Source organism: Hipposideros armiger, unplaced genomic scaffold, assembly GCF_001890085.2.
Source record: "Hipposideros armiger isolate ML-2016 unplaced genomic scaffold, ASM189008v1 scaffold_326, whole genome shotgun sequence".
Lineage (NCBI taxonomy): Eukaryota > Metazoa > Chordata > Mammalia > Chiroptera > Hipposideridae > Hipposideros > Hipposideros armiger.
In genome coordinates, this window is record NW_017731676.1 from 579,092 (window position 1) to 601,718 (window position 22,627).

Sequence of the window (22,627 nt, forward strand, 5' to 3'; positions counted from 1 at the left end):
CGGCTGCTCAGCTCGGGCTGGACTCGAACCGCTGTTGCTCAGAGCTCAAACTCTTGAGCGAGCTCTTAACCAACTGAGCCACTCAGCCGGCCCTGACTCTTTACTTGTTTTAATGCATTTACTCCTTAAGCCAATAATGTAAGAATAAGTAGTAACCTCCTTTTATGTATAAAAAAACTCAGCCCCAGGTAGTTTAAGCAACTTGCTAAAGGTTTCACAGCTAGTGAAAGTTAGAGCTGGAATTAAAACTTTATAGTTTGGTAAGAAGGAAAATTCTTGCTTTCCATATTATGCAGTGCTTGAACACTTTTTGGGTAATGCAGTTAAACATCCTTTTTCAAACTATTTCACAGCCACAACCATGTATTATACATGAACATTATAAATTTAAATATTCTTATGGATGAACCAAATGTAGCAAATGCAAGTCAAGGAAAAAGAAACAGGGATTTCAGCCTTCCACTGAACACCATTATATTCAGGAAACTGAAAATACTATTATGCAAAACTTTTTATAAAATAGAAGACATATTAGTATTTTAGAATTAGTATTTTAGAAAATTATTAAGAACATGATTATTCTATTTCAATTTTTAATTTTTAGCAAATAAACTTTTTAAAAAAGATGTAGAATGTGAATTTATCAAAAATCTATGTTTTATATAGAAATAAGTGGATTTTGCAAGGAAATAACATTTAATGGGTGCTTACAATATGTACAAAATATCTTACACAGTTATCTCATTTGATCTTCATAATAACCCTATGATCTAATTGTGAGTATTAAATAAAATGAAAAGCATTGAGGTGGAAAGAAAATAAATAACAAGCCAAATAGTTGCTTCTGAGGTTCCAATTTCCAATATTCCTTGAGATTTCTCTATGAGGAACGATCTGCAATTTCAAAATCACTCTACTGTATTTCACAGACTCACAATATTTATTTATTGTGAATTCGCATCCAAATATTTTAAATGTCAGAAATGCAAGTAAATCTTAACTGATCTTTAGGCTATTGCTTCTGCTTATGATTTCTATTAAAGAAATAATTAGAGTAGATAAAGGGAGTGGAAAAATTATAACAGAAAGCAGATTAAAAAAAAACAAGGAAATGAGTTTGGAAATAATAAAAGATAGTGAAAGCACAGGGTCTTGGACAAATATGATCTAATTCTTTAGACATAATTCTCATATATTTTCTATTATTTTTCTGCCCTCAATATTTGGTGATTGGGAAGAAGGGGTGAATTAAGGTCTTTGGATTATTAGTAAGAAAAATTTATAATGTGTAAAGAATATGCAACTAGAAGACAGAAGACCTAAGATCTAGTTGTGAACATGCTACTAAATTCTTGGTTAACTTTGAGTACATTGGTTTATTTTAACTACAAATACAGAGGGTGCGAAAAAATGTATGCACATTTTAAGAAAGGAAAAAAATGTATTAAAGTTGTAATGCTCAATATACACAATAACAAGAGATAAATACAAGCCATGTGTATACATTTTTTTGGCATCCCCGGTAGTGACTATGTTCTCTCATGTTTTTTGATATTCTAAAATTGTATGATTGTCTAAACCAGTGATTCTTCAAATGTTATTTTATGACAAATTAACCAAATAAAATTGAAAATATCTCACAACTCACCAGTGATATACCATATGTAATTTTAAAAAGAGATTTAAATAGGTTTTTATTTTAGTGAGTTCCTTTTCCTACATGTAGAAGTTGCTATAGCATTAACAAGCAGCTAGAATTACCAAAAAATAATAAAGCTGAAAGAAAATAAAAGACCCAAATAATCACGAAAATATTGAAGGGTTAAATAGGAAATTAGTTCAGATTCCTTTGTTTTGGGGGGAAATCAGATGTTAAAGAATTTGAGGATTTAATTTCAAAACACTTCATAATTGGAATAGGAATGGAAATATTAAAGCAAGGATTGAACTCAGTGGTAAATGAGCATCATCTTCTACATAATTTCAACTTTAGACAGTTGACACAGATACTCTAGGAATACATTCAGTAAATAACCTTAAGCAATTAAATAGGATGGAAAATGAGTTGGTAGCATTCTCGTAAAAGTCAAACAAAAATATAAGCCTACCTAGCAATGAGTTCTGTGCTTGATTTCAAAACTCACTTCTAATATTACAGAAGTTATAATAATAAAAATCTTTTAACAAGAAAAGAAAAATTATTTTTCAGTTAGTTTCATTCGTGAGCAATACTTTAAATTATATATAAAATATTTATTTTTTATGCTGTCATACATAAAATATACATGAAATCATTTTTATTTAAATGTAAGTTATGAAGATTTTTTTTTTACCTTTACATTTTTTCCTTGATAACAATGTGCTATATGTTGTCTATTCAATTACAGACGAAAGGGTCTCAGACCATGACACCCTCTGGCATCCAGAAAAAAGTTAAGAGAACCCTGCCAAACCCACCTCCTGAGGAGACCTCTACTGGAACTCAGTCGACGTATAACACAATGGGCACAGTTTCCAGGAGAAGGATCTGCAGAACCAACACCATGGCACGAGCCAAGATCCTCCAGGATATAGACCGAGAGCTTGATCTTGTGGAGAGGGAATCTGCAAAGCTGAGAAAGAAACAAGCAGAACTTGATGAGGAAGAAAAGGAGATTGATGCCAAGTTACGGTACCTGGAAATGGGAATTAACAGGAGGAAAGAGGCATTATTAAAGGAGAGAGAAAAGAGAGAGCGAGCCTACCTCCAGGGAGTAGCCGAGGATCGGGATTACATGTCTGACAGTGAGGTGAGCAGCACCAGACCAACCCGAATAGAGAGTCAGCATGGCGTCGAGCGACCAAGAACTGCTCCACAAACTGAATTCAGCCAGTTTATACCCCCGCAAACCCAAACAGAATCTCAGCCAGTTCCCCCTACAAGTCCTTATTCGCAATACCAATACTCTTCCCCTGCTCTTCCTACCCAAGCACCTACCCCGTACACCCAACAATCCCATTTTCAGCAACAAACTTTGTATCATCAGCAAGTTTCACCTTATCAGACACAGCCAACGTTCCAAGCTGTGGCAACCATGTCCTTCACACCTCAAGCTCAACCCGCACCGGCCCCACAAACTTCCTACCAGTTACCATCACAGATGATGGTGATACAACAAAAGCCACGGCAGACCACATTATATTTGGAGCCCAAGATAACTTCAAACTATGAAGTGATTCGCAACCAACCCCTAATGATAGCACCTGTTTCTACTGATAGCACTTATGCTGTTTCCCATCTTGGTAGTAAGTACAATACCTTAGACTTGAGAATCGGATTGGAGGAGAGAAGTAGCATGGCAAGCAGTCCAATATCAAGCATATCTGCAGATTCTTTTTATGCAGACATCGACCATCATTCTCCACGAAATTTTGTCCTAATTGATGACATTGGAGAAATTACCAAAGGCACAGCAGCATTAAGCACTGCGTTTAGTCTTCATGAAAAGGACCTGTCGAAGACAGACCGTCTACTTCGAACCACTGAAACACGGAGGTCTCAAGATGTGACAGATTTCCTAGCGCCTTTACAGACTTCCTCTAGATTGCATAGTTATGTGAAAGCAGAGGAAGATCCAATGGAAGATCCTTATGAGTTAAAGCTTCTGAAACATCAGATTAAACAAGAATTCCGCAGGGGGGCTGAGAGCTTAGATCACCTTGCTGGTCTTTCCCATTATTACCATGCCGATACTAGCTATAGACATTTCCCCAAATCTGAAAAGTATAGCATTAGTAGACTCACACTTGAAAAACAAGCAGCAAAACAACTACCAGCAGCCATACTTTATCAAAAGCAGTCAAAACATAAGAAATCACTCATTGACCCTAAGATGTCAAAATTTTCACCTATTCAAGAAAGTAGAGACCTTGAACCTGATTATTCAAGCTATATGACCTCTAGCACTTCATCTATTGGTGGAATTTCTTCCAGAGCAAGGCTTCTTCAAGACGATATCACTTTTGGCCTCAGAAAAAATATTACAGACCAACAAAAATTTATGGGATCATCTCTTGGCACAGGACTGGGCACATTAGGAAATACCATACGGTCAGCTCTTCAGGATGAAGCAGATAAGCCATACAGTAGTGGCAGCAGGTCCAGACCTTCTTCCAGACCTTCTTCTGTCTATGGGCTTGATTTGTCAATCAAAAGAGAATCTTCCAGCTCTTCCCTAAGACTGAAAGCTCAAGAGGCTGAAGCTCTAGATGTTTCCTTCAGTCATGCATCTCCCACTGGCAGAACTAAGCCTACCAGTTTGCCAATTAGCCAGAGTAGAGGAAGAATACCAATTGTGGCCCAGAATTCTGAAGAAGAAAGTCCACTCAGTCCTGTTGGCCAGCCCATGGGAATGGCCAGGGCTGCAGCCGGACCCCTGCCACCAATATCTGCAGACACCAGGGATCAGTTTGGATCAAGTCACTCACTGCCTGAGGTTCAGCAACACATGAGAGAAGAATCACGGACACGAGGCTATGACCGTGACATAGCATTCATCATGGATGACTTCCAACATGCCATGTCAGACAGTGAAGGTAAATTGGGCCTCACACTACCTTGTTACTCTCCAAACTCAAACTTTTATTTTTCTGCATGTTTAATTTTCCTTCTTCAAGAATGTATCCTACTTTTTTTGGTGTGTCTTTTGCATGTTCACTTCAATTTTATTTCTTATAAATGGAAATTTTATCTTGTGTATAGATTTCACAGCATGCTTCTCTTTAATTTTAGTTTATTCTTTTATTATTTTTTTCTTGATTGCTTGAGTTTTTTGGTGTCCCCTTTTCCAAAACCATTAGCAAATTATTGTGTAATAAAATATGGTCATCCTTTAAATCCATAGTTGGAAAGTTTTTCATTGTATGTTTTTTTATTTTTACAATGCATTTTTAAAGTTATTGGTCAGTTTTGTTCAGCTTGTGAAATTATTAAGGTTTGGAGCCATTAAGTGCTATTCTGCTAGATTTTGCAATAGAATATCATTCGTCATTTTTGTGAGATCAATATTTATTAACTCAGAGGATATTCTTTTCTTGAGAACTTTTGCATAAGTCCCTGATATTAGTATCATGTAGAATTTTATAATCCTCCTTAAGTAAAAAGTTTGTATTTTATCTCTCTCATTATGAATACCATAATTAAGTTTGTACTTTTACATTAGTACATACTAGAAAGCTTAGCACCAAATATGATATTGACAGTAATCTTATCAGTATGAATGAAGTACTCTTTAGATTTAAAATTGAAATTTTGTACACTGCTTTTATGAGTTTAGCTATTTGAAGCTGCAGCCTCCAAATGTACCCATTCAGCCTTGTCTTTGCTTTTTGCATCAGCCCTTTTTTTTGCCCTGAACTGTTTTTCTAGTTTTTCATATTGAATAAGTGATTTAAGGCAAGTACTTACTTAACTAAAAACTGGCTTATGGTATTTTTGTTGTTGCTTAGTCATGTAGAGCTATAATGATTTTAGAAAATGATCTAGTCCAAGTCTGATTCTGAAGACAAGGGGGGAGAGGTACAGGGATGTAAAGAGTCTTGCCCATGCCAAGAAGACTTGTGGCTCTGGATTTTTTTTTTTTTAACCTCTTCTGTGGTTTATTTGAATGTAGGTATGTTTTGAGTCCTGGAAATAAAATGTTTCTCATCAAATAAAAGCATTATTACTCCATGCTTTTGGAGAGTGCAAAGCACTAAGCTAACATGAGTATTTCCCCCTTTAAATCTGACATTTTCCCTGAGGACTTGTGGGAAAATCCATTTGCATTAAAAGGATTTTCTTTCTATTTCTCACTCTAGACACTGATATGATTTTAGAAGTTCAAATCTAGATTTGAACAAGACTAAAGTAATCACTGGATTTGAAGGAGGACAAACTACTTTTCCTAGTGAAATATCAACAGACTAGTCACTTTCTGATTTGTTTTCTTCTCATCTGGCTATTGGAATGACCATTTTTATTGATAATTAGTCATTTAAATAAAACACTCTATTTTTATATTTAGCCAAGGGTTTGAATGAGTCTACCTAAACAAAAGTTATGATATTATGTGTAAAGAGTCAATTTTTTGACAATCCATATTTTATACACATTTTATACATAAAATGGCTGCTGCAGAAGAATAAAAAGGCTCTTCAATAATCATATTAATAAAATAACAAAATAAAAAAAAATAACAGGTCTATGGCATAACTAAACACCTAAAGGCTATGTGTGCTTGACGCGCATGTATCTGGAGAGACTTTGACAAATTCATTTATACATCACAGGTATTTTATCAATATGGTGTCAGACATGCACACAGATATTTCTAGATATTCCAGAATGTAGCATTTATTTACATACAATCATATAAAAATAACCAAATGTTTTATTTTGTATTTATATGTTCAGATGATGTGTACTCATAGTCATCAAGGACTGTATGAAAAAAGTGATTTGATAAAGTAGATGATAAGGCATAATGCAGCATATAAAGTTATGCACTGTAAAGATAATATCAAATAAACAATTAAAATTAAATTTAGATGAAATTAACTAAACTAAATGTATTTAAAAAGTAAGCAGATAAATTTAGTCATAAAGTTCATGTTGGTATAGAATTAGACAACTATAACAAATTGATTCACCTATGTAATATTATGTGTGTGAATTGCAGTGATTATCTTTAAAAGCCGTATGTTTTTAAATCTTATATATTTTCTTTGCTTTTATATAACATCAACACATTAACTTTTTTTCTGGTAAGCAGTGGCCTCCTTTTTTTTCTGGAAACCCTGGATCCTTTGGGTAACTAAGGGAAAAGTAGAAAATATTTTTTCCAATCACTTATTTATGAACTCATGCAATATTAAAGATTTTTTTAATTATTTTTAACCAAAAATTCTATATCTGTAAATGAATGATTCTATGATAACTTTGAAAAATATAACATTTCAACAGGCTTTTAATATCATGTAGACAAACAAATTTAACTGATTTCGAATTGCTTGTGTGCTTTCTCTGAATCAATGAAACTCTAGGTTTTAAGACCTTAAGATGTTTTTCAGATGTGTTCTACATGACTTCAGTTAATTTTGAAATAGCTCACATGAGGTAAAATCTAGGTATGCATAATTTCCATTGCTTAGTATTTATGGCCATCAGTTCAAAGTCCACAACTTGGTATGCGTGCATGGTTGAGTTAGTACAGAGCAGAAAGTCTTTCCTCCAGAGCAGACTGGAGGGAAGCCAAACTGGAAACAGTCAAGCTATATTTATTTCTACAACCACAAATACTTCAATGTATACTCCATGCAAAAAAAAAAAGCATTGATATATACAGTTTTTTAAAAATATATATACTTTGACCAATTTTTGATACTGAATGGAATTAAACTATTCATGTAACTGTTGCCTATGAATAATGCTAGACCCAAAAATAGCTTACTTATATCTTACATTTAAGAATTCAAGAAAATGTCAGTTAATAAAAGGGTATTAATCTGTAGCAAATTATTTAAACTAATTTGAAAATGTTATTATTGTTCTAAAATTTAATTTTTAAAATGTAGAACTACCATGCCAGATCAGACAATCGCAGTTATAAACAATTAGCATTTATGTCCAATTTCCTATAAATGATGAAGACAGAATCCAATATGAAAGCAAATTCATTCAATCTGGTTGATGTTGGTGGGTCTATAAATTTCTTTGCAAAACATGGTAGACATACTAACTTATTTACATGTAGAGTATTATTATGAAAAACAGCATACAATGTATGTAATCAGAATTGGAAATAAATCGACACAATTTGGTCAGGTTGAGATTCTGCCTTATTTGTATAGACACAGTCAAGAAATCATGTTTTAAAGGATTGTATTTCAAATGCAATTAGCAGAGTTATATATTCATGTAAAATCATGTACTACATTATCCAAGATATTCATTTTTTTAAATCAGTATAGATTATTTTTTTTTCTTTTCATGAGAAATATATAAGAAATATATATATGAAGTAACATAAAGTAGCATTTTTGTGGTTTGGATAATCAGTAAAATTTTAGAGACTGATTAATAAATAATGGATTTGTTTTGCATTTGCATATCAAATTTCTATTACATTAAATATTTTTTATAATGAGTCAATGTATATCAAGTTAAAATTGTAAAAACATAATAAATACCCAGTAGATTGTGAGAAAAAATTGTGTAACTATTAATGAGGTCCAGGGAACATATTAATATTTTTAAATGTGCATATTAAAACTAAGATATTTAACTTTTTTCTCTGGTTGATAACTAATTTTTCTGTTTCATTCATTTCCCAAATATTAATTGAGTGTTATGGTATTTGCAAGGAATTGTTTTTAGTGTTGAGGGAGGAAAAAAAAACCAAAAAAAAAGAATATGAGCCTTCCCCTCGCGCATCTTAGAATTTAATAGGGGATATCAGATAAGCACATGTACAACCACAAACCAGGTATGTACCATTGTATTTCCTCAAATCTAGACTGACTAAATTACCACACATTGTCTATCATTTCGTGTTTATTGGGAAGAAATGCTATGGTCAATCAGTACCATTGACCAAGATCACAGGAGGTGGAGGTAAGTAGTAATGTATATGCTCTGGGTTTGCTACCCTGCCAGCAAAGAAATAATGGAAATTGCCTTAAAATCTTGAGAGAAAGTTTTGTACAAGAAGACAATCAAGGAGGTAGACATAATTAGAAAACTATAATGTGATAGGGAGAGGAACTCAACAGTGTGGCATTATAGACGTTAGACTTTCCAGAGTATAGGTTAATAGCATTGTCAACTAATCTTTCAGGATGAGCAACTGAGAAGGCTACTCTGTCTGCCATTTAGGAAACAACAATGTATTTCCAGAAACTATTAATTAGGGACCCTTATACAAAGAATAAAACTTTATATGTAAAGGCAAATCCTGCATATTATGTACAATAGGATTTTAAGTCACTAAATAATAGCATTAAAAAACTTTGGAAGTACTAAGAACTGAATGGGTTGAAAGTTTTCAAGTAATAATTATGTATTTAAATATGGTTGCATTTTCAAAAAAAGTATTTTAAAATATCAAGTTTTGTCACATAAGTACAAAAAGCAGTCAATCAACTCTTCAATCTAATTCATAAATTTATAATTTCACAGAAAATAAGTTTTAATAAAAAATTTAAATGACATTTTTAATATTTTATTTTTTATGAATGTCATAGAAATGTCATGTTTTCAAAATATACTTGATGTTCAAAGCCAACAGCCACATATATATTAAGACTGGGTTGATGGAATATTGGAAAAGTGACAGGATCTTCTGTATTCAAGTCTAAGGAATACATTTTCCTTACAATTTAGTGTTGGATGGTGGGGCCAGGTGAAGAGTTGGGAGCTAAAGGACTGAGTTTGAATAGAATGACTTCTGAGGAATATTCCTTGTTTGTTTGTTTCAATCACTGTCTAAATTTCTTTTTTTCTCCTAATTTAAATTTAAATTTTGTTTTATTTTGCTCTGAGAAGTTGAACAGGGATGTGCATCATATTTTTCAAGGTTATTCCATGGTATAATTTTTTAACACAATATTAGAAATTCTTTTTTTCATCCCATTGGGAGTCATGTTTCAAATGCATGAATGGCTGACAAGCCTGGAGCATGTTGGTACTTTAGAACAGCTGCTGCCCTCTATCATTTGTATTAGTTTGTGGTTGCAATGTTTGACATTCCTTTGGTCTTCAAAGCTTATCACCTGCGTCGTGAAGAAACAGATTGGTTTGACAAACCCAGGGAGTCTCGTTTGGAAAATGGACCTGGTCTGGATCGAAAACTGCCAGAAAGATTGGTCCACTCTAGACCACTCAGTCAACATCAAGAGCAAGTAAGTGTTATATTATTGAGCAATCTCTTTTAGATTTATACCACCCCTCCATCACCCCAGAGTGGTCTCAGTTATCCTAAAAAGCGTGAGACTTTTGTCAGTCAAGTTCACAAAATAATGTTTTCAGTAACTTAAAGTAGTAAATACTTTATCAGTCATGACTGGTTCACATTACAGTATAGCTATGATGTTTCTACCATGCAATTTAAGTGATTCACTCCTCCATCAGATAAACTTAGTGTAACATACCCAACATTGATATACAATAAAGCTCCTGAAGAGCTTACAGATTATCGGGTGAAATATATTTGGGTAATTTCAATGCTTTCCCATAACAGTATGTTCATATATTGAGAATAACAAAAAAGAGAGTGACCAAACCAAATCAGCTGGAGACAGGGAAGGCTTCGCTAGGAAAAGAAGGAATTGTATTTTAGATTCTATTAAATTGAATTGTTTGTTTTGTATTCATATTTTTATTTTATCAGAATTCACATAAAGTGGGTATTATTAATATCTATTTGTAGATGAAGAAAGTGAAACTTAGAGATAAACTTCACAGTTAGATAAATGATACCAAAATGATCTTATTTACTTTAGAACAAATGAGGTGATGTTTGAGTTGAATTTTGAAAGATACTTAAGAGATCAACAATTGGGTAAAGTAAGAAAGATTTCTCTGGTAAGCTAAGTGGCCTTAAATAATTGCCTTAACAGATCAGATTTTTGCAGCCTCTGTACTCATAACCATTAAAATACCCACAAAGGAGATAGTTGATTTATTTTACATATATTAGCTTCTGACTCACCCTGTCTGGTTACTGATTCATTGGTATTAAATAAATATATATTGAACAAGAGGAACCATATGAACTTACTATACTTTATTTCAGTGTTTGCCACATTAAGGTATAAAAGAAAAGATTTTTGCATGTGTAAGTACTGTCTAAAAGATAATATACTCTTAGACTTGGTTTCTTCCTAAGCAGTTTCAGTTTTCATGGAAAAATTTCTAGCTGTTAAATAGAATTTTCTTTTCTCAGAATTTTGTTTTGTTTTTCTATATGCTATTACATTTTCTAGAAATCTTGGAATTTTTTTCTCTATATTGTAAATATTCTCTCTTTAGTTTTTGATGTCTTTAATAAGTTTTTGTTTCAGGATTGTGTTTACCTCTATGCACATGTCAGTAAACTTCCATTTCTTTGTACTTCATTTCAAAGTATCAGACTAGTGAATTATTCTATCTTAGTTTATCTTGTTATTGTTAAAATTGTATTTGTAGTTGTATTTCAATTTCATCAAATAGATATGCCTAGGGAATTTAAAATATGAATAAAATTATTCTGAACATGTTTTTAAAATATGCATTTACCTCTTTTTATCTACAATTGTGAAAATAATAATTCCGTAAGCTGAAAATAACTTCCTTGGATATATTTTATTATAAGAATCTTTTATAATGACTTACTATGCCTTACCTACCTAATTTGTTTCAAGTGTAGCATTTCCTACAAAGTTAGATCAAGATGAAGACACGAATTCTTTAAAGTAATCCAAATAAGATGAAATACATAAACTGGAGAGCTAAAAAACGATGGCTTACATGCAGTTATTTCCAGCTCTACTATTTACATGGATACTCAGCATGGTCTTGCCCAACTGATTTATCCAATAAATTTTCTTTGAGGATACATTTGAAAGGAATCTGTGTGCACCTCAGAAAACATTATAAAATTTTATTGCATGTGGATAAAACACTAATATCCCTAATGACCCATTTTGTTTCTAATTTTCTGTTGCTAACGTCTACAGATTTATGGTTTTCATTCATACTGTTTAAACAGTATAGAGACCAATATAACCCCAAAGTTAAGCAGAGAAGGTATATTTAATATACATAGGTAAATATAATGAAGTATTTTCTTGCTAAAAGTTATTTTTTACATTTTTATAATTTTTGCATTTTTATTTTGATGTCTAACATACAAACAGACAACTATATATATATATATAGTTATCAAAACTGGAAATATCTAGAACTTTAAATTTTTTATAAAGTGGACGATTCTATAACTACCACACAGACCAAGAAAGGGAACATTGCCGGCCCCAGAAATCCTCATGCCCTTCCAGATTGTAATGCTCAACCTCCCCCCCAAAAAAAACAAATATGCTGACTTTTGTGACAATAATTGATTGGGTTTTTTTTATAGTTTTATCTTTTTATGGAAACTATGCAGAAGACAACATACACTTTGATTACGTTTATATAAAGTTTAGAATTCATGCCTTTTTTGTATTGATATTTATCTTTGCTCTTTTTCTCATTAACTCATCATAACTATATTTTGGTCTAGAGAGAATAGCAAAATGGCATTCTCATTTTATTCACTTTTGTGCATCTCTAATCATAAAAAGGTAATATCAAGCTCTTGATACCAATAAGTCCAGGTGCTTTTATTTGGAAACATATGTGTGACAAGAATTTATGCTCGTAAATTGCTCTGGAGGCAAAAGTAATAAAACCAAATTGACTAATGCAAACACTAATTTATTTGCTTTTAAAAATGTCTTATGTACAACATATATTAGAGACAGAAAAAAATTCTGAATTTTTATTAGACACAAAATCATCTTAACTATACCATTAACAAAATCTACAAATCTATATTTGTTTCCTTTCAAATATATACATGTACATATGCATATTTGTATACATATAGGCATAGATATACATATACATATTCATTGGAAATTCCATTCTGCTTTGTGAATTGATCACCTGACCTTTTTTTAAATTTTTCTCAGTCATTTCATCTATAAATAGGACTAATAGCTTTCGCAGGGTGGTTATAATGGTCAACACTTCTTGACTAGTACAAAATGCCTCTACTTTCTGCACTTATGCCCACACCTTCTGCAATTCTCATGTAACTATTATATTGAGGTACATTAAGCTCGAGACATAGGGTCACTACTTGACATCACTCCTGGCCTTGCTCCTACTCTTATTTGGCAGAAGCACACCTCCCATGAAACCTCATCTGCTGGAGAACTCTCTTAACATTCACCTGCAGTGGTTAGAAAAAAGCCAAGATCCAACTAGTTCATACGTTAGAGGCAGACACCTTCTTTCTACAGACTTTTGGCCACATTGGTCATATTTATGGCAGGTTAATGTTTCTGATTTATTAAGTGAATTCATGAAGCTGGTTGTACACGATCTCTGGAGCTACAGGGTATTCTATGAGATTCTATGGATTAAACATGTTTAACATCCCTTCTACTGACATCATTGTAGGTACAAGTTAAAAGGTAATTAATACTGGCTAGGTGGTAAAACTCTGATGAAAAATCTGGGAAACCTTACTGCTCTCCTAGCAATACATATACTGTGATATTATATGTACTTTTCCCTAATCTGGGAAATGGAAAGCATGCAAAAGGCAAAATTGTGTTTTCTTAGTTTATTTTTGGCCACGTGGAAGAAAATGACTTTTTAAAATCATTGTTAAATAATACATTAAATTTGAAGATATTTGAATTGGAATTATATCCACCAATTTTAATGTATTATCTACAGTACTAAAATCATTGTTACATTTAATAGTTGTAAAATTTTCAATGCACATGGTTTAATTAGTAAAAATTAAAGATTTTAAAATGCAAATTAGAAGAGTGAGGAGGGAGGAGAAGTGGAAGAAAGACAATAGAAGAAGGAGAAAAGATGAGGGGACTGAAAGTAAGTAGAGCAGAGGAGAGAAAAAAAAAGAAAAAGGAAGGAGAGAGGTAGAGAGAGGCAAAGACAAAGAACAGAAAGCGAGAGGCAGAAAAAGAAAATGTACACTCTTGTTATGAATATAGATGAGGTTTTCAGTGGCTTACAAAATTAGCATTAGTATAAATTATCTAGATTGCCTAAGTATACTAACCATAATATTTTTTATAATCTTGCAAACAATATTTTAGTTTTACTTTGCAGAATTCTTATAATATTCCTGGACTTAGGAGTGTGCTGTTGTTTGGGGAGTGTTTTATATTCATCAGAGACTTGATTAAGCTTATTCTTTCCTGAAGAGAATAAAGCCTAAAGGCTATAATTTAAGCTTGCATTTTTTTCAATACATATTTTACTTCTAATATCTAGATTTCTAACAGCTGGATTGACAAAGGCACATTAAAACTACATGAGTATTCCAAGGAATCTTTCTACACCAAATGTACATCTCTTCTGTTGCAAATTATATTTAATATTTTGGTTTAGTATTCCCACACATTTCTTAAACATGTTCTGAAATGGGTAGTAATAGATGTCTCTTTCCTAAACTTTATTTTATTTGTAATTTTGGCCAAAAAATTTTTAAGGTGATAAATACAAGATTCCATACTAATAATAAAATTCTATCACTGTAGATACTACCAAATATTTCACTATTTCTACATTTCATTATTTTACAAACCTCTTCTAAAAGCAAAGTTCCATAAAATATACAGCACAAGTTTGCATTCACTAATTTACTTTTGCTTCAGAAATCTCATTTCGCCAGGTGGAAACAGAGATAATGCAATTTATGGTAGTCTCATATTCACGTCTCAATAATGAGAATTGAAATCAGACATTTGCAACAATAGCTTTAAAGGTTGCTTCTTGTTCCCAAAGGAACACCATTAGTCAGTAAAAAATAATTCTGTCATTAACACAACCTTGAACACAAAGAACGCTTCAGAATGTATTAGAATGAGCAAAGACTTTATTTATATAGTTAGTCTCAGTATCCAGTGTACGTTGAAACTTCTAGTAGATGTGCTCAGCAAAAGCATGACTGCAGTGAAATCAAAGCAACATAAATATAAGGTGATCCTATTACAGTCACAGAGATGTGGAATATGAGGATTTTCACTGGCTTTTCTCCCTTTACACCACTTAATTGCTGAAAATTAAAAATACCTTTCCATTTCTAGGCTGTCCAGACGCCATCAGCAGTTGTCAGTTTTCCATATATGCCCTCTATCCACTGTCATCACTACTGACTATGTACTACTGCAATAACAGACACCCTTTCCAACCTGTTGTATGTTGTTCCTAACACAACAAATCAGTTTGAAAGAGAAATTGGTTATAAGTGTGAAGACCATTTATAACAAACTCAAAAACCAATAATATTATTATATAATGTAAGATGCTTAAATAGTGATCATTTGAGAATCTAATAATATATTTTTATTGGTTCAATGTGTTTTAAAAAAGTCTAATTATGTATATTGCACTTTAAGTTTAACATTGACATCTTTAACATTGACTTTTCACCTTATCACATGTATGTCTTAGATTATACAGATGAACGGGAAGACTGTGCACTACGTCTTTCCTCATGCAAGGATAAAAATAACAAGAGACTCTAAAGATCACACAGTTTCAGGTAAAGAAAATTACATAAACTGGTCTTTCTTATTTTAATGTGAGATTGAGATATGTATTTGAATTTCAGTTTGGGTGACTGATTAAATTTTAGAAAATACCATATTGTTGTCAAAAGTTGTGTTCTGGAAAATTTCGAAAAATAAGCAGGCTTTAAATTTGAACGTAAAACACAATAATGGCGTGATCATTAGTATGGAAAATTGCTAAATGATACATATTTAGATCATTCTGTTCATTAACTGAATTTTTAGGAAAAATGTACCTGGCATTATAATGCTCTATATTTCCATAATTATTGTTCTATTGGGTAATAGAAAACATTTTTACAAAGGAAGTGAAAAACTATCTTGGATTCTTCTAAGGAATAAATCCCCCTATACCTAATCAATTTGAACATTATCAGTTATGCTGAGTTTTTGTTTGTTTTGCTTGTTTGTGCCATTCTATAGACCAAATCTTATAATGTAATTTTTAACCTTTTTATTTTGAAATAATTTTGAACCCTAAGAAAATTTGGACTCCCTGAAAGTAGTACAGTCAGTTCTTTTGCCCACCATTTTCAAAGTTCCCCTAATGTCACGTCTAACCACAATACGGTGATCAAAACCAAGAAGTTAACATTGACATGATACTATTAATACATCTATAAGCAATATCCAAATATTGAGTTTCTCCACTAACCCACTAAATTTTTCTTTTTCTGATCCGGGATTCAATCCAGATCTCACATTTCATTTAGTTATCAGGCCTCCTTCGTCTCCTCCAATCTGATAGTTTCTCAGGCTTCCTTTGTTTTTATTGACTTTGATACTTTTGAAAGATAGTGGAATTTTTATATTACAAATGAAAATTTTATTATTTAAATCTATGAGACAAAATAAAAATTGTATCAAAGTTAATGAATTTTTAAAATATAGGGGGCCGGCCGAGTGGCTCAGTTGGTTAAGAGCTCGCTCAAGAGTGTGAGCTCTGAGCAACAGCAGTTCGAGTCCCGGCCCGAGCTGAGCAGCCGCTGAGCTGCCAACAGGTGGCAGGAGGGCTCAGCTAAAAAAATAAAAATAAATAAATAAAAATAAAAATGGTTAAAATATAAATAGTACCTATAGTTTCACTATATACTATCACACAATGTAATTTTTGTGTTTCTTAGACACTGTATATCAACAGAAAATATTTATCAATGTGTAAGTTCATATAGATAGATATATAGGTGGTATATCAACATGGTATATGTGCCGGAGGTTTTCTTTTTAAGAGCTGATGTGACAAAGAACAAAATGAGGTATTTCTTTAGTGTTCTTATTATGGTTCCTCGCAGGTTTTAGACCTTCAAACATGTGGATATGAAACAGGTTTTTGTTTTGAGCAATTTTTCTCTCTTTATTTTCACAGAGTATAAATTGATTAGGAGTCTAATGTTCTTTCCCTTTTAAGATTAGATAATTTGTCTTCTATCAGAGACAGATAATTCAAACTTTTATAGTTTCATTGCGTACAGACTGTGCTTTAAGTACTGATGAAAATTCCAGGGGTGAATCTCAAACTCTTTTTGTAGAAATGATTACTCTCTACAAACTATTTCAGTTTCCTCCAGCTCATAAGGAAAAACAATATAATACTTTATAGCAATGCCAAAAATTATTTTTTTTTACAACAAATCTTCAATCCATTTTTACTAAATCATCAGGACTGTATGCCAATGTATCTATTTTCTAGCTGTGTTATTATTTTATATGATATTAAAGTTTATACTATATTAAAATTGTTCCCCAAACCTTATAATTATTTTTGCCACTGATTATTTTAATATGCTTTATTTTACTACAATTAGGAAAAATGTTTTAAAATATTAGAATCACAGAAATAAGAGCTATTAATTTCTTGTTGTAAGTCATCTAGTATGAAAACTAAATTCAGTTTTATCAGTATATAGATTTTGCAGAATAAGAAATGAGGATTATTGTTTTAACTGATAAATTTAGTAGTAGTATACTACATTGTCTCTCTGCATGCCCCTTGTTTTGATGTTTCCCTAAAATAAAAATATTTTCCCTGTTATATTTATCCTGCATTGATTACTACTGAATATTTTTTCATGTGTCCTTAGGTCACATAACCTCATACTAAATTAAATGTTTTGAAACAATGTGTATTGTTTCGAACATGTCTTCAGTACCTTAAAGTGATTTAAATGCATACATATGCAATATAGAGCCAGAAAGGACACTCTTTGGCAAACAGTGTCGAGAGGTGCTAAGCTCGTGGCAGGGAAGCCCTGGCACAGGGCGTTTATGTTCCTGGCTCATCTCCATGTCATTGGCTGCTCAACAAAAGCCTACTTTGATTAACTACATATTTGTTGATATTAAGGATTTCCTGTTATTTTTTGCTATGATTACCGTTTTTATATTAATGTTTTTAATAAAAATTAAAAGTATCTCTATTAGAGATACCTACTAAGATATTTGCAGGTGAAATGATACCTTGTCTGGGATTTGCTTCAAAATTAGCCATGTGGAGAGTGGTGGCAAAACACATGAAACAAACTTGACCATGATTTGATCATTGTTGGAGCTGGAAGGTTAACCACATCGAGTTTTATTATAGCTTGGTCACTACTTTTTTTTATATGTATAAAATTTTCCATAATAAAAAAATTTAAACTCCTGTTTGTTTCTGAGACAGAGTGTCTAGTAGCTTTATCAATAGCGTAAAAGCTACCCAAGCTAATAATTTAAGTGCATTTTGTAGAACAAGATAAGCATGTAAGCAAGAAAGGAGTAAAGAATAAAATGCATTGTATCTGCTCTCCCAAACAGAGGGAGAAGTGGTCATTAGTGTGCTTTCATTTTGGTTATACAAACCCATTGAAAGTAGAAATACTGTGTATCTTTTATATTTTAATAAATCATTCTAACTGGTGTAGATAGCATTAAAATAATTTAGACGAATTATGTAAACCTAGCATAACTCACAAAAAAGGAAAAAGCATAATTTTATTTATTGAAAGCAAAAATAATTTCAAACTAGATGGCAGGAATGGAAAGTGTGTTTTTTGTTGTTTTTATTTTTTTCTTCTGTGGTTCTCAAAGCATGAGCAGGAAACCCTCATGGTTCCCAATATTCTTTCAGGGGCTCCACAAAGTCAAAACTATTTTTATAGTAACTCTATGGCAGCATTTGTCTTTTGCATGCTCATTTTGTTGTGAATATACTGTAGAGTTTTCCAAAGGTTACATGATGTGTGACAACACAACAGATTGTCTACAGAGCAGATATGAGAATTCAGCTGTCTTCTATTTAGCTGAATATTAAGCAGATTTGCAATAATGTAAAATAATGCCACTCTTCTCATAAATGTTTTATTTTTAAAATACAGTCGTTTTTATTTAAAAATGTGATTTATTTTGACATGGAATGAATTTATTATTTTAAATTCATTGTTTAATAAAAATTGTAAATGCTTGGTTTATACAGAAGATATACATAGCCGTAACCCATATCAACAGAAACTGTTTGAGGTCCTCAGTATTATTAAAGAGCATAAATAGTTCCTTGAAACCAAAATGTTTGAGAAACACTGCTGTAATTATAGTTATAAAGAAGGTTTAAAAGTTACAAATAAACTATTTTTCTTCCTATAAAAAATCTTATGCAATACAAAATATATTTTGCAACTACTTTTATAACCCATATTGGAAACATTTAAAAAAATTTTTATTAATACTTATTCATTGAACACCCATGGTGTGATTTACATTTGTGCTAATTGCTGGGTTAATAGAATGAGTACAATAAAGACTCTGATATGCAACTTTCTCATAATTTAATAGAAGAATCTGAAATGCAAGTAATTACGACAATGAAATTTTAGGAACAACTAAGAGAAAGTAATGGAATTTATAAAACATTGTTCATACCCATGCATACGTATGTGTCAGTGTGTACCACATTCACACATGCACCATTTATTTATATTTTTTGATGTATGTGAAGAGAAATACATTCATATGATCTTTTATTAAATGGTCCATAATTATTAGAAAATGCATCCTTTAACTTTTAACTGTAAACTTCAGAGATGTAATAGGTGCTGATCAACAACTGTACAGTGGTTTTGAAAGTCTTTATTCAACCAAGCACAAAGCAGCAAAATGGAGAGAATAGGTGATGAGTTTTAGAATCAGAAAGACCTAAGGTGGAGTTTAGCTCTATTACTTATTTAAATATTGAGGATAAGTTTGCTCCTCTGAAATAAGACCAGCTCTATGAATCTCAAATAATTGCAAGTCAATGGAGCTCAAAAATCTTGTCCTTACTGTACACTCAACACATTTCCCCTTCTTTTAGAGAGAAATTATCAAAAAGAAAAAAAAAGAATAAAATGTAATGCTCAAAAAATGAGTCTCTTTTATTTAGAACTCCATCTCATGGCTCTAGAAACACAGCTGTTAGAAGCAAGCCAAAGAAATTCTTCCGATTTTAAAAAATGATAATTTGCTATGTATATGTTCCATAAAGCACTGGCTACATCTGCAAGGCTAGAAAGACAAATTAGCAAGTGTAATAGTGAAGAACATTGAAAATGTTTAGGTTCAAAAGATAGTAGTGTCTTTTATGAAAATAAGGCTCATTTTCTATTCCTCATTAATCCAGCTCCTTTATGGGCTTTTAGGAACAGGAGACAAATGTGACGGATCTCATTGGATCTGAAATGGTAGCCGTATCAAATGTGGATGCTCTATTTTATTATTATTTTCACAGTTTTAATGAGGTATCATGTACATACCGTGAATGTAGACATAGTAAATGTACAAATCAATCACTTTTACTAAACTTAGGAAGTTTGTATGACCATCATCACAATCTAAAACATTGTTTTAGAACGTTTCGATCATTACCAAGGTCCCTTGAGCCTGCTAGTAATAGCCATTTCCAGCGCTCTTCTTCCAGCCACACGTGAGAGGTTTGCTTTCTGTCTCTGTAAGTTTGCCTTTTCTTGGCAGTTCATATCAACTGAATCATGCAGTATGTAGTTTTTCTGTCTGGCTCCTTTCATCTACCAACATTTTTGAGGTTTATCTAATTTTTAGTATGTAACAGTAGTTTGCTCTTTTTATTCCCAAGTAGTAGTCCATTGTTTAGATATCCTACATTTGTTTATCTATTAGATTTTTCTGTTTTTAAATATTTGCATAAAAGTTTTAGTTGGGCCATTGATATTTTTAAATGGTTTTCTAGAGGTGAAATTGTATGACAAGTTTCTTTTTAATTCTTTAAAAAGATGCCAAATAGTTTTCCAAGGTAAGTGCATCATATTACATTGTTGCCTGTAATGTCTGAGGGTCCCACTTTCTCCATGTCACTGCCAACACTTGGTAATGTCTGTCTTTTGGGGTGGATGTACATATATCTCATTGTTGTTTTAAATTTCATTTTCCTAATGACATGATAAAGAGCATATTTTCAGGTGGTTATAAGCAATGCGTACATCTTCTTTGGTGAAATGTCTATTCGGATCATTTGCCCATTATTTGGGTCATTTGTCTCCTTACTGAGTTGTTTTTTGGTTTTTTTTAAAGATTTTATTGGGGAATTGGGGGAGGGGAACAGCGTTGGAGAATCTGGGAAGGGGAACAGACAAGTTGCTGTCCTTTCTTTTGTTCTTCAGTCTAGTTATGGAGGATGTCGCTTCACTGGCTCATGTTGGTATTATCATTGTGCTCTTCCTGGGTGAGACAGATCTGTCGCTGGCCATGATGGCCACTCACAGCTGCTTACAGCAGCTCACAGCAGCCCACGCTGTTGCCGGGGACTCCCAGCAACCCAGCTCCAGGTTGAGCTGCTACTCAACATCTTAGCTGTAGAGGGTGCAGCATCACTGGCCCTCATGTGAGATCCGAACCAGTGCCCTGCTACTCATAGTTGGAGCTCCCAAGTCAGCTCTTAACCAACATGCCACTCGGCCAGCCCCTTACTGAGTTGTTAAAGTTCTTTATATATATTTATATTTGAATATAAGTCCTTTATTAGGTATTTGATGCATATGTATTTCCTTCAGGTCTGTGTATTGTTTTTCTTATTTTCTTAAAGGTGTTATTTTAAAGGAAAAGTTTTACATTTTAATGGAATCCAGTTTGTCAACATACTTTTTTTTATTTATGGACCACGCTGCGCTTAATAGCATATTAAGAACTATCCCAAGTTCACAAAGATTTTCTCTTATGTTTAAAACTGGGAGCTGTATATATTTAGGTCTATGACCTATATTGCACTGGTTTTTGTATATGGTATGAGACAGAGGTCCAAGTTCATTTTTTGAACCACAAATGGATATCCAATTATACAAGCAACTTTTTTAAAAAAATATTTCCCCTGTTGAATTGTCTTGGCATTTTTGTCAAAAATCAATCTACCGTTAATACAAGAATCTATTTCTGGATTTTTAGTTCTGTTCTATTTGACTAAATGCCTAACTTATTTCACCAGTACTATGTTGATTATAATAATTTTACATTAAGTTTTGAAATCTGGTACTGTTAATCTTTAATTTTTTTATTTTTCAAAGTTGTTTTGATTCTTCTAGATTCTTTAACTCTCCATAAAATTTTAGTTATCAGCCTTCTGGGATTATGATAAAGGTTTCATTGAAATTATAGATCTATTAGGAGAGATTGATATGCTGTTTTGTAACAAGATTGAGCCTTCCAATCCATGAATATGTAATATCTTTCCATTTACTTAGATCTCCTTAATTTCTTTCAGTAAACTTTTATAGCTTTTGAAGTACAAGACTAACATTTCCTTTGATAATTTCTCCCAAATCATTTTATTCTTATCGATGCTATTGTGAATGGAGTTGTTTTTGTTTTTGTTTTTTTAAATTTCTTTTGGATTATTCATTCTATTTTATGGAAATACAGTGTTTTTATTTACCTTTTAGCTAATAATCTTGCTAATATGTTTAGCTCTAATAGTTGTGTGTGTGTGTGTGTGTGTGTGTGTGTGAGAGAGAGAGAGAGAGAGAGAGAGAGAGAAATCTTTAGGATTTTCTACATGCAAGGCTATATCATCTGCAAATAAAGACAGTTCTAATTCTTCCATTCCAATGAGGATAAGTTTAATGTTAATATTTTTTTTCCTTATTGCACCTGCTAGAACTTGCTTTACAGTGTTGAACAGTGTAGTGAGAGCGGACATCCTTGTCTTGTTCTTATGCTGGTGACTAGTTGCGTCGACAATACAGGGACTCTGTCATAACTTTGCTATAGAATACTTTCCTCT

The 22,627-nt window shown here is 32.4% G+C and overlaps 1 protein-coding gene across 8 annotated transcripts in view; it reads left to right on the forward strand.

The window, feature by feature from the left end:
* PCLO (piccolo presynaptic cytomatrix protein) overlaps positions 1 to 22,627 on the forward strand; it is a 409,380-nt gene that overhangs the window by 227,693 nt on the left and 159,060 nt on the right. For all 8 annotated transcript variants that reach the window (XM_019660715.1, XM_019660716.1, XM_019660711.1 and 5 more), the window contains exons 7-9: positions 2,388 to 4,575; positions 9,782 to 9,918; positions 15,251 to 15,341. In XM_019660715.1, coding sequence (XP_019516260.1) covers positions 2,388 to 4,575; positions 9,782 to 9,918; positions 15,251 to 15,341 — 2,416 coding nt within the window. The remainder of the gene's footprint in view (positions 1 to 2,387; positions 4,576 to 9,781; positions 9,919 to 15,250; positions 15,342 to 22,627) is intronic.